Source organism: Sorghum bicolor, chromosome 7, assembly GCF_000003195.3.
Source record: "Sorghum bicolor cultivar BTx623 chromosome 7, Sorghum_bicolor_NCBIv3, whole genome shotgun sequence".
In the NCBI taxonomy this organism is placed as follows: domain Eukaryota; kingdom Viridiplantae; phylum Streptophyta; class Magnoliopsida; order Poales; family Poaceae; genus Sorghum; species Sorghum bicolor.
In genome coordinates, this window is record NC_012876.2 from 9286658 (window position 1) to 9303136 (window position 16479).

Consider the following 16479-nt stretch of genomic DNA (forward strand, 5'->3'; position numbering starts at 1 on the left):
AATTGCCCTCCTCAAACCCTTATATTTACGTCCGGGTCCCCGAGCCGCCTTCACCTAGAATCGAATCGGCGAATCCGCGATCTTCTTCTGCTCCAAGCAAGGTAGCAAGGCCGCACCCCGCACCCAGACCTCGACGAACGGCGAGCAGCAGGAGGGCGTCGCGAACCCTTGGGCGGCGGATCGGTACCCGTAGGCGGCGGAGAAGGACATGGCTGCGGCGGCGGTGATGGTGAGCTCGGCGGGCTCCCTGCTGGCGATGCTGCAAGAGCCGGCGCCGGAGCTCAAGCTGCACGCGCTCTCCAGCCTCAACTCCCTCGTCCACGCCTTCTGGCACGAGATCTCCACCAGCGTCTCCTCCATGTAAGTCCCCTCCTCCTCCTCCTCGCGCCCTTCCCCAGTCTCCCAGCCGGGCGCTCCACTCCCGCCCCCCTCAGTTTGCCCGTTCTGCCGCCGCCACGGCCGGCGGCGGGTGCTGCGGCGCCCCGTCGCCTCGCGTTTCGTTTAGTTTCGGTTAGGCTAGGTTCGATTCGGGCTCGCCTGGATAGGTCCGGCTAGATGGCGTCGGCGACGCCGCGTCGAGTTCGATTCAGACTTCATAGGGAACCCTGGGTTCGATCTGTTCGGATCGAGGTTTTGGGAGGGTTAATGTGCTGCCGTTGGTATCTGGAAACCTAGAATTTTTAGAAATTAGAGCTCGTTATATGATTCATGCCCTCCAATTCATGGACACTGTTTGCTGAAAAAACAGAACTTTCTTACTAGGTTTCTAGATTGTTTAAGGCAGCAAATCCCGAACTTTTTAGATTGCAGATGTCATGATAGGATATGAATCAAATGTGGTAACTTTGTTCTTTATAAAATAAAATGCTGTAACCTGTCACAAAGTAACACCAATCTATGTGTTTATATACTGTTTAATTGGGAGCTGCCCTTAGCTTATTGGTTGCTCCCTCAGTTCAATAGAAGCTAGTGGAGAAACGAGTAAATGCTTTATGAGAATTGGTGTTTATTTCCTGGGAGTTACATTCATTTTAGAAGGATCCATACAGACACCAAGATGATTCATGACTGCTGCAATTGATGTACATGGGCCAAAACGTTTTCTCTCTTTATTATCATGGTCATTGGTTGTATAAAGTTTTGACAATTAGTATAGGTATAAGCTTGGGTGCTTTGCTTTGTGCTTGTATTTCTCACAATTTGTTCCCTGCCGCTTGCAGTGAGAGTTTGTATGAAGACGAGGAGTTTGTCCAGAGGCAACTTGCAGCACTAGTTGCCTCTAAGGTGTTTTTCTACTTGGGCGAGCTAAATGATGCTCTCTCGTATGCACTTGGCGCTGGACCCTTGTTTGATGTATCAGATGACTCTGATTACGCTCAAACACTGTTAGGTGAGGAACTGCCTGGCGCCTGCATTATGACCAGTTAATTAACCAGCGCTAAAAGTACTGTGTTGACATTACCTCCTTTGCCCTGTTTCTTTTTTCAGCAAAAGCTTTGGATGAATATGCTGCCATCCAATCTAGGCCCACTGGGGAAGAAAAAACTATGGACCCTAGGCTGGAGGCCATTGTGGAAAAGATGCTGGACAAGTATGATAGTTTCCTCATGGTCCATTGTTTCTTGGTTTGTTAAAAATGCAGCTCTGAGCTCACATATACATGGTTGCCTTTCAGGTGCATTCTTGATGGAAAATATCAACAGGCCATGGGTATGTCTGTTGAGTGCCGGAGACTGGATAAACTGGAGGGAGCAATTTCTCGATGTGATAACCTTCATGGAGCTCTTTCATATTGCATCAATCTGTCTCACCAATATGTTAGTCACCGCGAATATCGATTGGAGGTAGGCATGCTATGGATGATTGATATTATAAATCATGCCAATTGATTCAACCTCTTGTGATTGGCACACAACTACTGTGCACAAAATATTAGAAAAACATCTGTGATCTAACATTTTGTTTCTGTATTTCCAGATTCTACAATGTCTTGTCAAAATATATCAGACATTGCCAAATCCAGATTATTTAAGCATTTGCCAATGTCTTATGTTCTTGGGTGAGCCTGAAAGTGTTGCAAGCATCTTGGACAAGCTGATTTCTGGAAGCAAGGTATGCCTCTTTTTTCCCTTTGCCAAACAAGACAGTTTCTCAGTTTGCTGATTTCCTTTGTTTTTGAAACTTAACCTTATTCTCATTTGCCAGGATGATGCTCTGCTTGCATACCAAACTGCTTTCGATCTTGCTGAAAATGAAAATCAGGCTTTCCTCCTGAATGTGCGGAATCACCTTGATGCATTGAGTTCACATACTTCTGCCCATGTGGACACTGACAGTGGATCAGCTGTACCAAGTAATCAAACTAATGCTGCTACAGAACCATCTGGGGATGGCCAGATGAGAGATGACATAAACATGCCAAATGGCAGTGCTACCACTGTGGATCCAAATGCAGCAACACGTGCTGATAGGCTGACAAAAATTAAGGGCATACTGTCAGGAGAGACATCTATTCAGTTGACATTGCAGTTCCTATACAGCCATAATAGGTAATGTGACATTATCTGACTGATAAATTGTAACAGCTAGCTGTTCTTTTACTTTTGTGTCTTAAAATTTAATTTTTGTTCATTTAACAGGTCTGATCTTCAAATTTTGAAGACTATAAAGCAAGCTGTGGAAATGAGGAACAGTGTCTGTCACAGCGCAACAATATGCTCCAATGCAATCATGCATGCAGGGACAACAGTTGATACCTTCCTCAGAGAAAACTTGGTACGATTGGTTTCACAGTGTGCTTGATGTTATCAAATGCATAGTATCTTCAATTTTTATATCCTTATATTTATCTCATACATTGGTCTGTATTACAGGAATGGCTAGGTAGGGCAACCAACTGGGCCAAGTTCAGTGCAACTGCTGGACTAGGTGTCATTCATAGAGGCCATCTTCAACAAGGCCGCGCATTGATGGCCCCCTACCTGCCTCAGAATGGTGCTGGTGGCAGTGGTAGCCCATACTCGGAAGGAGGTGCCCTCTATGCTCTTGGTTTGATTCATGCCAACCATGGTGAAGGAATCAAAGATTTTCTTCGTGAGAGTCTCCGCAACGCCACTTCTGAGGTATTATTCCAGGGCCACATTGCCAAATCTTTGGTTTGTAACAATCCTTTCATGAGAGTGTCTACAGTATACATCTCGATGTAGTTTATGTTCTTGACTACAATATTACTGCAATCTTAGCCTGCAGATGGGGGAAATGTTGGAATGAGGCAAATGTTGGCAGTGGGAAAGTTTGAATTGTTTTGTTTCTTATATATATGTACCGTAGCAACCATACACATGTTTCCATTCTTTCACACAATTGCATGCTAACTTTGAACAATACAGGTGGTCCAGCATGGTGCTTGTCTGGGACTCGGGCTTGCAGCATTAGGTACATCAGATGAGGAAATATGCGAGGACATCAAGAATATTTTGTACACGGATAGTGCTGTGGCTGGTGAAGCAGCTGGTATTGGCATGGGTTTGCTCATGGTTGGCACGGCCAGTGAGAAGGCCACAGAGATGCTTGCCTATGCTCATGATACACAACACGAGAAAATTATCAGGTACGCAATAGGATGCCTTTTGACAAACAAGTTCTTAACATAATCCACTACTACTTACATGGTTTTTTCTTGGTAAAGACGGTAAAGATGTTCCTGTTCTGATTCCTTTCCTATCTCCAGGGGCTTGTCACTTGGAATTGCATTGACAGTGTATGGCAGGGAAGAAGAAGCTGACACCTTGATTGAACAAATGACTAGAGATCAAGATCCCATACTTCGTTATGGTGGTATGTATGCATTGGCTCTAGCATACAGAGGGACTGCAAATAACAAAGCTATCCACCAGCTTCTGCATTTTGCTGTGTCGGACGTGAGTGACGATGTGCGGAGGACTGCAGTGTTGGCTCTTGGCTTTGTCCTGTACAACGAGCCTGAACAGACACCCAGAATTGTGTCCCTACTATCAGAATCATACAATCCACATGTCCGTTATGGTGCAGCACTAGCTGTTGGAATCTCCTGTGCCGGAACAGGATTAAGTGAAGCCATCTCCTTACTGGAGCCTCTGACATCAGACGTCGTCGACTTTGTACGCCAGGGTGCTCTCATTGCGATGGCAATGGTGATGATCCAGACCAATGAATCTTACGATTCACGTGTCGGAGCATTCAGGCGCCAGTTGGAAAAGATAATCCTTGACAAGCATGAGGATACCATGAGCAAAATGGGTGCCATTCTGGCTTCTGGCATTCTCGATGCCGGTGGCAGGAATGTCACCATCAAGCTCAAGTCGAGGTCAAAGCATGACAGGCTCACTGCTGTTGTCGGACTAGCTGTTTTCACCCAGTTCTGGTACTGGTACCCGCTCACCTACTTCATAAGCCTTGCCTTCTCTCCAACGGCCCTCATTGGCCTCAACTCTGACCTGAAAGTGCCAAAGTTTGAGTTCTTGTCGAACGCCAAGCCATCACTGTTTGATTACCCCAAGCCAGTGACTCAGCAGACTGCGACCGCCTCAGTCAAGGTACCGGCAGCCATCTTGTCGACGTATGCCAAGTCTAAGTCTAGGGCAAAGAAGGAAGCAGAGAGCAAGGCCAAGGAGAAAGCAGAGGACTCTTCCAATGCTTCTACTTCAATGCAGGTAAGCGTTCATTATTTGACAAAGTTGTGTTAACTGGTTGCTTTGATTTGCGTCCCAATTTGAATAAACTGCTTGCTCTGATTTGCATCAAACTGATCGATACACTGGCAACTGTTTTTTTCTGTGACCTCAGGTGGACGGCGCTGCTGCTGCAGAGAAGAAGGCCCCTGAACCGGAGCCTACGTTCCAGATTCTGACGAACCCAGCCCGGGTCGTTCCAGCCCAGGAGAAGTTCATAAAATTCCTGGAAGACAGCAGGTACAAGCCGGTGAAGGCTGCCCCCTCAGGATTCGTCCTCCTCCAGGACCTCAAGCCCACGGAGGCTGAGGAGCTCGCCCTAACTGACGCGCCGTCAACCGCTGCCACGACCAATGCCCCGGCATCCAGTGCCAGCGAGCCAGCCGCCATGGCTGTCGACGATGAGCCCCAGCCGCCCCCGGCTTTCGAGTACACCGAATAGAGGTGATGATGATCCTCGGATCAGGATGTATGGGTTGGGTTGGCTTGTCTGTAGTAACTTCGTATTGTCGGATGACTGAACTCGGGCGTATCACTAATTCATCATTTATTTAACTTGCATATACTTTTGCTCAAGCATTTATCGTGTGTGATGAAGAAATATATTGCTGTCTGAGTTTTCTGATGGATTTTTGCGCTGCTGAAGGAAATCAGGAAGTCACTACCATGTTGTTGGGGGTTGGTATTTTTGAGCTGTGCTGCATTGGTGTGGTTGCCATGTGCGGCGCGTGCGGTTTTGCTGTAATGTTTCATTCATGTCGCTCTCGAATATGATCCCTGCTGTGAATTGAGAGGGCAGAGATGCGTGGCCCACGTTAACAGCCTGTTTGGAATGCGATGCAACCACTTGTCAAGAATAAATTGGAACCTTCTGTTCCCATATATTATTTTATGAAAAAAAAAGAAAAGAAATTCGAACCCGACGGACGTGCACAGAGTTGGCGAAACAAAAAATGGTCAAACCTTTCCATCGGCGTCAGAAAGCGTGAAATTTACGAGAACCATTTGTCTCTTGACGGGCGTGTGGCGTGTGGTCCGTATACATATATGCGATTCGTCTCACGATTTACAGACAAACTGTGTAATTAATTTTTGTTTTCGTTTATATTTAATGCTTCATGCATGTGCTGCAAAATTCGATGTGACGAAAAATCTTGACCAATTTTGGGAACTAAACAAGGCCTAAAGGTACTTACGAAAAATACAAACACATGTTACCTTTACTTCTAAGCGAACTTCCAAAAGATTAAGACTGAGACGAGACACATCCCATAATATAGAATAACTTATTTCTATAGCCACTTTTGAAAGATATGAACACACACATACACCTAATTCTAAGGGCACTTCTAAAAGATTTAGCACGTTCCATATCTAAAAAATAAATACAAGTGAAAAACAAATGTGAGTATCTGCATCAAGTTAAGGACTTGAGAACAACTCTAAGAGAATTTTATATATTCTTTCTAATTTATAGAAATAAGGATTTTAATGAAAAAAAAACTCCAACAGTCTATTTAAATGGATATATAATATTATAGAATTTTCGCAAGCCAAAGATAAAGGACGATGATAGCTCCATAGAGTGCACATAAGATAAATATATAGAAAAATAAACTCAAATAAATCTCCAAATAATGATTTAAAGAGTAAATTTTACAAAGACTCTTGAGATACTCTAAATCCAAATAGATACACAATGCAACGAGCTGAGCTACACTCAATTCACCAAGCCTTTAAATAAATCTTATAAAGTTTATATTATATATATCTCCAATTCAATTCGATACCTTTGTTAACTCTACTACTGACTCAAGTTCAAGTGTTCAACTACTCTACCTCAAGTCTTGCGGAGCTTGATTTGGTTCCACTGTCCGTGCCATCTTTTTCTTTGCAAACGCATGGCGTTTTTGATTCTCTCGTACTCTTTCTTTTTCGAAAACATTATCTTTGGTTACTTTATTTATTTATTTTCTTCATTTTTTGGTGAATTCTCTTTTATTCATATATACTAATATAATATGAATATCATGACTTACTCTATAAGTCTTTAAGTAGGGATGAAAACGAATCGTGATGTTACATTTGTTTTTATTGTCCGGATTTAGATTCAAATACGTCTATTGTCAACTATACCAGATAAGATATGATTGGATATCGATATCATAAATATACGATTTGAGTATTTAGATACGGATACAATATTAAACGATGTTAATTATTTGGACTCGGATACAGACAAATTTGAACCACACTAAATGGATTTGGTCTCAAATGCCGTTGGAAAATATCTATGGCCTTGTTTAGTTCCAAAATATTTTGCAAAATTGACACTGTAGCTCTTTCGTTTGTATTTGACAAATATTATTCAATCATAGATTAACTAGGCTCAAAAGATTCGTCTCGTCAATTTTCGATCAAACTGTGCAATTAGTTTTTATTTTTGTCTATATTTAATACTTCATGCATGTGTCTAAAGATTCGATGTGACGGAGAATCTAAAAAATTTTGCAAAATTTTTTGAGAACTAAATAAGGCCATACCGTTTTCATCCCTACTAAGCCGCATCCAGTGCACACATAGCTTGAGATTACTTTTTCCACCACGGCTAATTGGATATCGGCACATGGTCTTGACTCTTGAGATTACTGTTCAGCTTCAGCAATGGCCGATTCAGATAATCTTTATTACACTCACTAGTATCACCCGGTGCCGGTGGCGGCAAAAAAAAAAAAAGTCTCGATCAGCGAATAATCCTCGTCGACTTGTTGCGTCGCCGTCCGGCGCGTTTCGTCACGCCATGACCATGCATCTGGACGATCGTGTCCGGTTCCGCGAGTCCTCGTCATTTCGCTGCAAACAGCTGGGTGGTGTTCCATTCGTCTGTACTATACAAGTCTAGAAGGATGTTCCACGTATTGCCATGAAAAACCACAAAGCTAGTTTAAAATCAAAATGAGGTCTTGTTCAGTTATATCTAAAATCTAAAATCTTTTCAAAATTTTTCGTCACATCAAATTTTGCAACATATACATTAAATAGATAAAAAAATATCTAACTACGTAATTTATCTGTAATTTACGAGACGAATCTTTTAAACCTAGTTAGTTTATGATTGGACAATAATTACCAAATACAAACGAAAGTGTTATAGTACATAAATTAAAAAATAGATCTAAGGCCTAAGATAACATGTAACATTCAACATCTATACAAGAGATTATATTATTATAAATACTGTAGCTCGTGACGATAAAAATAAGACAATTTATATATTAAAAAAAAATATTTATTATGATTACGTGCTGATAGACTGCTGATATAAACCTGGAGTACAGCTTAGGCCTTGTTTAGTTGTTGAGGTGATTTTTTTAATATTATAGTATTTTTGTTTGTATTTAACAATTATTGTCTAATTATAAACTAATTAGATTCAAAATATTTGTATCATAAAGTATATATAAACTGTATAATTAGTTATTATTTTATACTTATATTTAATACTTAATATACATACTGTAAGATGGAATATGATAATAAATATTGAAACATTTTTAATTTTAGGTGGAACTAAACAAGACCTTAAACGCGAAGTTATCTGCCAGTGCTGGGCAACGGGAGGTCAAAGGCAAATGGCCGCGAGAACACCCGCATGAGCATGGGGGGCCCACCACCGCGCCGCGGCTGGAGGAGCCAACCACGACAGCGTCCCGCGGGGCGCGTGCCATCGGGCCCACGCGACAGTGCCCTGCGTCCGATGCCCGACGGGGCCCGCCAGCGGCGCACGTACGCGACCGGCAAGTCTGGGCGTGGGACCCTCCCCCCGCCGGCGCCTCGCAAAAATCGCGTGCTCTCTCCTTCTGTCGTGCCGCTTTCGCACATTCACCCCTCTAAAGTCCAAACATTACCATGGAAAACTTTGCGTGGCTACTTCTTTGTTCTTTCGTCTTCTCCATGGAATTATGGGTTTCCCAAATTTATTAGTTTATTTAAGCCCTGTTTAGTTCCGAAAAATTTTCTTTTTGTCCCATCATATTAAACCTTTGGACGTATGCATAAATCTTTAAATATAGATAAAAAATAACTAATCACACAATTTGTATGTAATTTGCAAGATGAATTTTTTGAGCCTAATTAATAATTAGTCCATAATTGGATACTAATTGTCAAATAAAACGAAAATATTACAGTAGCTAAATTCAAAAAATTCACGAACTAAACAGGGCCTTATTTATAGGGTATCGGACAATAATGTTCAGATTTTCAAGCTCTGATTGCATTTTTATATTTTTTTTTGAAGTATTTATATTTTTAATAAAGCACAAAATATATTTGTCATGAAAAATACCCCAACTAATGCAAAACACAAATTATTTATTTAAAACTAGTCCGCAAGGTGACGATTTGGCTAGCATTTTCTAAATAATAAAACACAATCTGTTGTTGTGAAAGTATTTTCCACCGCAAGTCTAGTCTAATAACATCATCAGCCTTAGCTTTTCAATCAATGAGCTGGACCTTTTCATCATTTCGATGGTCAAAGGTTAAAGGCCTATTTGAATCGTCGCTAGACTGAACTTTAAAGTTTAGTCGTAAGTCATTCGAACGGGTGGACTAAACTTATTAGTTTAGCCTAAACGGTTACTAGTTCTTCACTACAGTTCAAGGTGCTTTGGCTTTCTATCTACATTTTTTTACTATACCTCTAGTTTAGACAAAAAAAAAGTACGTAGATACATAATAAAAGGTACGTACTTAAAAAGACTAAAATATCTTATGATTTAGAAAGAAGGCAATACTAAACTAAGTTGTCTAAACTTTCACCTTATTTTAATTTGGCTAACAACTACTCCAGGTGATCCAAACATACACTAAGAGCATCTACAATAGATCTTCCTATTTTATTCCAAAAATATGCTATTTGCTAACTCCTAAATTAATATGAGGAGGAAAAAAAGTTATCTCCAATAGTTTCCTATATTTTTATGCTAAAAGTTTCTTTCTCGGCACTTTTTCCTACGACTCGGTCTTATGTTTTGTATCAAAAACCCTAAATTTGTTTCTGTACGTGTTTGAGCTCTTCCACCTTATCTTTCTCTCTTGCGTTTTTTCTCATCCGGGGCCCTATCTTTCTTCATGCTTATTAGATGGTCGGGAAACTCTAGGATAAAATTTTGTGAGGTTGGAAAAGATAGTGAAGGAAGACGCTAAACTATTAAAGAGGATTTTTTTTCTTATTTTGCCAAAAAAAATTAAGGATGAGAAAGACGGATAACCAAGTGTTAAAGATGCTGTAAAGCTTGAGTTGGACTGGTAAGAATCCTAAAAACAATTATATTTTGGAAGTGGTACCTTCAATAGTTTTTTATAAATTTGTGCTCACATCGTAAAAGTTTAAAAGCATCACAGTCCCAAGATGGTGGGAATAATGCATATTTATTCTATTTCTCCAGCAGAAAAGATAGAACTAGAGTCGCAAAGTCGGAAATCCAAGCTCGCAATGTCATGCAGAAGGGCATGCTAGCTGAAAGTTGTGAACTTGACACCTCGACATTCGGTGATTATGTGTAAGACTTCGCATCTGCCATTTTTCCCAGCTATGCGGGAGGCATTGCAAGAGTTGTTCCCTAGGCGTCATCGAGGGTGCATACGATCAACTTTACAAAACTGTGTTTTTAGAGAAAATAGGATAAATTCATTTTCTTTATAATTTGGTTGCAAAAGCTTTGTGCGCATAATTGTATAAGTAAAACATGTTGTATGCATACGATCAACTTTGCAATGCAACAATCTTGTTCTCAGGGAAGACCAAATTATATGTGTTGTATAATAAACTCTATTTTTCTCTAAAAACACAAACTAATGAGGCTCGTTCGCGAAAGAGAAAGAAAGATATACATGTCTTGTTAGAAACTAGCATAGGGTAGAATTAAAATTGGAACTGAGCTCGGCCATTAGAGCCATGGATGACTTTTGCATCATTGCCCGAAATGAAAACAGAAAAAAGAGAATAGGGATTAGGGATCCACTCTAAAATATAGACCTCTAAACTTTAGATCTAAAATCTTTAAAAAGATGCCCACTGAGCTTTAGGGCGTAGAATTTTATTTTGTTTAGCAATTAGTGTCTAATTATAGACTTACTAAGTTTAAAAAATTTGTCTCGCAAATTATTTTATAGCTATATTTTTAGTTTTATAAATATTCTATAGTTAATACTTCATGCCTGTATCTAAATATTCGATATGACAGGAGTTAAAATTTATCATCACGAACCAAACAGGGCCTTATATCTTAATAATTGAAAATGAGCTCTAAAGTTTTTAAAGTTTACTAAAGAGGATCAAACAAGCGCTTTCTCTCGTCGCCGGGCAACATCACGGGGTGGCGTCGATGCAGTATTTTACTTTCCGTCAGGTACTCCAATGCAAATAAATTATATTGCTAGTACTTCCAGCCGTGTGGGCCCGGGGCAGTTTGGTGGACGTGAACCCACCCACGCTCCAACCAGCCCCCAATTGGCGAGGCCACACCACCACGCCCACGCGGCCACCAGAACCAGACGGCGAGGCGAGGCGACACCCCTCTCCCCTGTCCTCTCCCTCCCCTCCGGCCTTCCCCTCCACCTCGGCTTCCCTCTCCTCCCAAAACAAGGAGCAGTGACAGCGTGCGCGCGCGCCACGAAAGCGGGTGGAACCTCGCCGCCTCCCGCGGCAGATCTCGCGCCGAGCCCTGGTTTCGACGCGAGATCCGCGCCCGCGTTCCGCCGCCCCCCCGGGTGGGTAGGCAGCGCCGCCGCTCGCCGTCTCCATCACGGTGTGTCTCCCTGATCCCCGCACCCCTCTTCCTCCAGGTCAAGGTTGCGCGCTCGTCAAATGCGGCGTGGAAAGATCTCTGTTTTTTTTTTCTTCTCTTTCTTCCTTTCTCTTCTTTTGGTTCTTGTTGCGATCCCCCTTTGATCTATGCCATGCCACGGCCAGCTTGGCGTTCATGAAAAGAAAATTCCTTTTCTTTTTTTTTTTGCCCCCCTTGTTTCCCGCGATGTCATTTGTGTGGCGATTCACGTGAGTGACGATGGAATTCGGATCACGGCCGGCCGCCTGGCCTGGAGATTGCATTTGCTCTTCGCGGCTCTGTTAACGGGGATTCCGGATGGTCGGAGTGTGAATTCGAGCTGATGCTTTTTTTTTGGCTATCTCCAACCTTCCTCCCATCCTCCGCCTCCGGAGCCTACTGAAACGTCGAATCTCTATAAAATCTACCTGTCTGCTTAGCTTAGCTGGCTGCAGTGCTCCAACTTGAGACGTGGTGGTTGGGAATCAGATTCTCTCCCGGGCATGTTTGATTCTCTGGTTGCTGACAGACAGGACAGGGTGCTAGAGACGGATTCGTTTGTGGAATTCCCTTGCTCGCCGTATTCTTTTTTAATTATCACTGTTTGCGAATTAGAGGAGCTTGCTCAACCGTACTCAGAGCTGTTCTCTTTTTTTTTAACCCTTGGAATGAATAAATGAGCTGTCTTTCTTGATGAGAAAGAAGGGGGAATAGTATCTCATGCTAACAGCATGTTTCTAGAGCACCATCAGTCGTTACGTGGCTTCTTCTAGAAGCAATTCGTGTCTTTTCAAAATTCTCCACGATCGCCCCTTTGCACAAAAAATCTGGTTGTTAGGATTTGGTCAACGTGATGTGATCGTTAAGCACGTTCTAGCATATACATCTAATTCTTCTGGTTATATGTCTGCCATCCTTCCAACCATCTGTAGTTAATATGAGTAAGTAGTCAGAAAGGCACGCTTTTCTTTTTTCTTTTTCGAGTCACTTTCTAGGTTTTTAAAAAATGTTAGTAATCAAGCTGCAAATGCTATTGGTTCCTCCAAATGATGGAAAACGACATGTTGTGTACTGCCTTACTGCATATATAATGGTTTTCATGTGCCACAGAATATGTCAACTAAGTTGGAGTCTCATTTTGATATTCTACTTTTCGACAGAAGCATTACCAGGATTACACTTCCACCTTGAAGATGATGATGGGATTACTAGCGTTTGAGAGCCACCAGGGGCTCTGGAACAGCGGATACTATTCACAGTTGTTTGGAATTGGAGGAGTTCTGATCACTCTTACCATTCTTATGTTATCCACGGGCTACTTTGGGGGAATCGGTGCTCCATTTTCTCCATTTTTCTGGCCATATCTAGGACAAGTGCCAAAGAAGAGGGAACGCAAAAGGCCTGTCAGAGTGTACATGGATGGATGCTTTGATCTCATGCACTACGGCCATGCAAATGCATTGCGGCAGGCTAAGTTGCTGGGAGATCAGCTTGTAGTTGGAGTTGTCAGTGATGAGGAGATTGTGGCAAATAAAGGTCCACCTGTCCTTTCCATGGAAGAGAGGTATGGAAGAATTTGATTATTTTATTCTGTGAAACACACTATCTTTGTCCCAAAAATCCTGTCCATATTAGAAGTACTGTAGCAACTGATTGAATTGATATGGTCTCGTATGCATTTAAGTATATTTTCATAATGATCTCAACTTTTCAGGATTCATTAGCTGAAAAATGAACCATATTGACTGTGTTTATATTTTTCCTATTTCTAGGTTGACTCTTGTTAGTGGCCTGAAGTGGGTTGATGAGGTCATTCCCAATGCACCGTATGAGATAACAGAAGAATTCATGAATACTCTCTTCAACAAGTACAACATTGATTACATTATTCATGGAGATGATCCTTGTCTTCTACCTGATGGCACTGATGCATATGCGTTAGCGAAAAAGGTCGGGCGCTACAAGCAAATCAAGCGAACAGAAGGTGTCTCTAGCACTGATATAGTTGGTAAGGCTCAGTAGCCTCAGTGTTGTTTGGATGATAGTTTCTCCTGAATATGTTGTTCACTATTAAGCATAAAATGCGTAGCTTGAAAAGGCCTTTCAAATTTATTCAAAATATTTTCTTTTGCAATCTTACACGCGAATGATACCCATTTGTGGATAGGGAGGATACTGCTAACATTCAAGCAGAAAGATGCTGGCACTGATTTAAATGTTGCCATTGCTGAAAAGGCTGGAGAGAAATCAAACGATGAAGTGAAAAGTCAGCTATCTCATTTTCTTCCAACTTCTCGCCGGATCATGCAGTTTTCAAATGGGCAGGTATGAGCTCTGATGTTCAAGATTGCTTGGCATTATCACCTTTACATATTTGTGGCCTTTTACAAAGAGAATGGAGGCCATATGTGCCCCCAGATTTCCATAAAGGAAATGCGAATAACATTTAGTGACCTTAACTCGATGAACCTTTTAGGGCATTTACAGAAAGTGGCATGGTATAGTATTCTTAGCTAATTAACTAGGCCCTGTTTGATTTAGTTAGGTATTCCAGAATCAGCTTGTAGAACCTGGGTTGTGGAAATGCTAGTGTCCGAAATCTGAAGCTGTATGAATTCTAGCTTATGGCTATCTTTATCTTCCTCCCACCTCCTATGTTTGTAATGACATGGTGGATAAATATGTGTGCTACAATCTGGAAAAAGCTGGTGGAGGGTGGATTGTTGGATTGTGAAATCTGGGCAAACTAGATTGTGGGGTTTGGGGCCACAAGCTGGTTGTTTGTTTTAGCTAGGGAATATAGAAACTAATGCTACAACCTCTAGCTCAAACAAATAGGCCTAAATAAGTACCACACATGTGATCCCTTAGTCTTGATCTTTAGTGTGGTATTTCTGCCATTTCAAAGTTGTTCAATACTGATTCCCTGACATCTAGAGTAGTTAATAGGTTTTCATATATAATCCTCTGCTTTAAATCTTCATAATGCCCTTATGTTGCTTTTATTGAACAATATGCTCATATGCACTCAGGCTCCCTCGCCAGGTGCTCGTGTTGTCTATGTAGATGGTGCATTTGATCTTTTCCACGCTGGCCATGTCGAGGTGCCATTTTCTTATTCTCTGCAAATCAGCATACTGTAACTCACCTTTTTTCAACACTTATTTGGTCCATATATGCAACTAAAATTAATAGTATGCCATTTACTTAATGCAGTTCCTCAGGAGCGCTAGACAACTTGGTGACTTCCTACTTGTGGGTGTCTATGACGACCAGTCTATCAGGTCTTACTCCTGTCCTTCACTTAGATTTAACAAGCAACTACAAAATAGCATATATCAAGTATATATCAAAAGAGTATCCTATTACAAATTGAAATACCAATCTTATAATTATAATTTGTCCAGGGATAGAAGAGGCTGTCGTCCTATAATGCATCTCCATGAGCGTACTCTTAGTGTTCTTTCCTGCCGCTATGTTGATGAAGTCATTATTGGTGCGCCATGGGAAGTTTCTAAGGACATGGTATATTTGTCTTCATGAGTTCATTAGTATATATATTTTGTCATGCTTGAATTATTAATGTTGTGAGCATGCTGTGATTGTTTTGACAATTTAGGAATGCCTCATGGTTGTTTTTATACCCTGTTACAGATCACTACGTTTAACATTTCATTGGTTGTCCATGGGACTGTAGCTGAGGGCAATTCAGCTGTAAGTGCTTAGTATCGAAGATAAAACTTATTGTAATTGCTGAAATTCATGTTGAAACTCAATGAGTGTGTGCTGCAGGGTGAAATTGATCCTTATGCTGTTCCAAAGAGCATGGGCATTTTTCAGACAATCAGGAGCCCAAAATCTATAACAACATTGTCAGTGGCGACAAGAATAGTTGACAATCATGAAGCTTACAAGGTATGCATTGTCATAGCTGGTAGGTTTGTTTGGTTCCTTTTAATTGGCGCTAAACATAATTTTCTGGGGCTTATATAAACAGAAGAGGAACTTGAAAAAGAAGGCTAGTGAAGACCGGTACTACACACAAAAGAAATTTGTTTCTGGAGACTAGTGCTGCACATATTTCTGCCAGTAGTCTTAGGAAATGCATGCGCCACCCAGTGTTGATGTTATTCTACAGCAGAGACTGGAACAGATAATCAGCAATAGAAAGGTCACAACGATAGATTGACAGCCAAGCAATGGTGGGGATTGTCTGGATGGACCAAGCTAGGAGAGAAAAAAAACTGTCACATTCTTCTGCTGTCGCCCTTTTAGGAACGCTCACATGACATGAAGAGTTCACATAAATGATTCTTTTTTTGACTTTGTTATCCCTGGAGCCTGGAGGGGATATATATATATATATGTAGCTGAAGGCCTTCAGCAAATCATTGTTGTATACTTGTGTGTTAGTGATTAGCATTGCATACTCCCTGATTGTACCATGGTATATTGAATGTTTATACTGCTGAAAAAAAAAGGACCTTGTGATGGTCAGATGTTTAATTTATTTTTTGACAGTCTTGTTTTGTGTTAATCCCTAATGTTCGTCAGTGTTTGTCATGGTACTGCAGATGAAATTTGTTCCTTTGTACTGCAAAGCTATAATTGAATGTATAGTTTGTTTGCTCAGGGCTAATCAGACAACCTCCAGTCTTTTTGTGAGCTGAATATGCGCCTGACGTGCCCTGTGTTTTAGGCCCTAGTTATACAGACTAGCTAACTCCACAGTGGAGGAAGGTAAAATACAACAATGATCGAATTCTGTAGCTAAGGTAATCATGCAAAATCATGTATACTGGATCTTTTGCAATCATCATAGTACTAACAGAACTGACGATTAGGGTATATTGCAAGAGCAAGGCCATGACACCATCGTTTTCTTTCTGTTTGGTTGCCAATGCTTGCTGCCGGGTAGGTGCTAGAAAGGTTGCATA

The 16479-nt window shown here is 41.3% G+C and overlaps 2 protein-coding genes across 3 annotated transcripts; both read left to right on the forward strand.

Annotated features, from left to right (window-relative positions):
• On the forward strand, window positions 61-5290 carry LOC8072167 (26S proteasome non-ATPase regulatory subunit 1 homolog A). Its single transcript, XM_002444003.2, has 11 exons — window positions 61-360; window positions 1221-1390; window positions 1489-1591; window positions 1676-1844; window positions 1978-2112; window positions 2206-2549; window positions 2640-2775; window positions 2874-3122; window positions 3390-3610; window positions 3731-4691; window positions 4825-5290. Exons 1-11 carry the CDS (start codon window positions 209-211, stop codon window positions 5149-5151), a joined length of 2967 nt encoding a protein of 988 aa, XP_002444048.1. The 5' UTR covers window positions 61-208; the 3' UTR covers window positions 5152-5290.
• On the forward strand, window positions 11234-16077 carry LOC110437030 (ethanolamine-phosphate cytidylyltransferase-like). 2 transcript variants are annotated; one of them, XM_021465065.1, is made up of 10 exons: window positions 11234-11524; window positions 12703-13106; window positions 13315-13550; window positions 13710-13867; window positions 14575-14646; window positions 14759-14826; window positions 14950-15067; window positions 15197-15256; window positions 15335-15457; window positions 15540-16066. In XM_021465065.1, the coding sequence occupies exons 2-10, from the start codon at window positions 12736-12738 to the stop codon at window positions 15609-15611; spliced, it is 1278 nt and encodes a 425-aa protein (XP_021320740.1). In that variant the 5' UTR covers window positions 11234-11524; window positions 12703-12735; the 3' UTR covers window positions 15612-16066. The 2 variants fall into 2 exon arrangements, with proteins under 2 accessions (XP_021320740.1, XP_021320739.1); XM_021465064.1 differs by lacking the exon at window positions 11234-11524 and adding an exon at window positions 12555-12605 and having other exon boundaries at window positions 15540-16077.

What these genes read in the sequence shown, in the direction of transcription:
- LOC8072167 (XM_002444003.2), top strand. Translation starts at nt 209, where the DNA reads ATGGCTGCGGCGGCGGTGATGGTGAGCTCGGCGGGCTCCCTGCTGGCG. An exon ending in TCCACCAGCGTCTCCTCCAT is followed by an intron (nt 361 to 1,220) that starts GTAAGTCCCCTC and finishes TGCCGCTTGCAG; the next exon opens with TGAGAGTTTGTATGAAGACG. An exon ending in AGCTGATTTCTGGAAGCAAG is followed by an intron (nt 2,113 to 2,205) that starts GTATGCCTCTTT and finishes CTCATTTGCCAG; the next exon opens with GATGATGCTCTGCTTGCATA.
- LOC110437030 (XM_021465064.1), top strand. Translation starts at nt 12,570, where the DNA reads ATGCTATTGGTTCCTCCAAATGATGGAAAACGACAT. An exon ending in GTCCTTTCCATGGAAGAGAG is followed by an intron (nt 13,107 to 13,314) that starts GTATGGAAGAAT and finishes TCCTATTTCTAG; the next exon opens with GTTGACTCTTGTTAGTGGCC. An exon ending in TATGACGACCAGTCTATCAG is followed by an intron (nt 14,827 to 14,949) that starts GTCTTACTCCTG and finishes TAATTTGTCCAG; the next exon opens with GGATAGAAGAGGCTGTCGTC.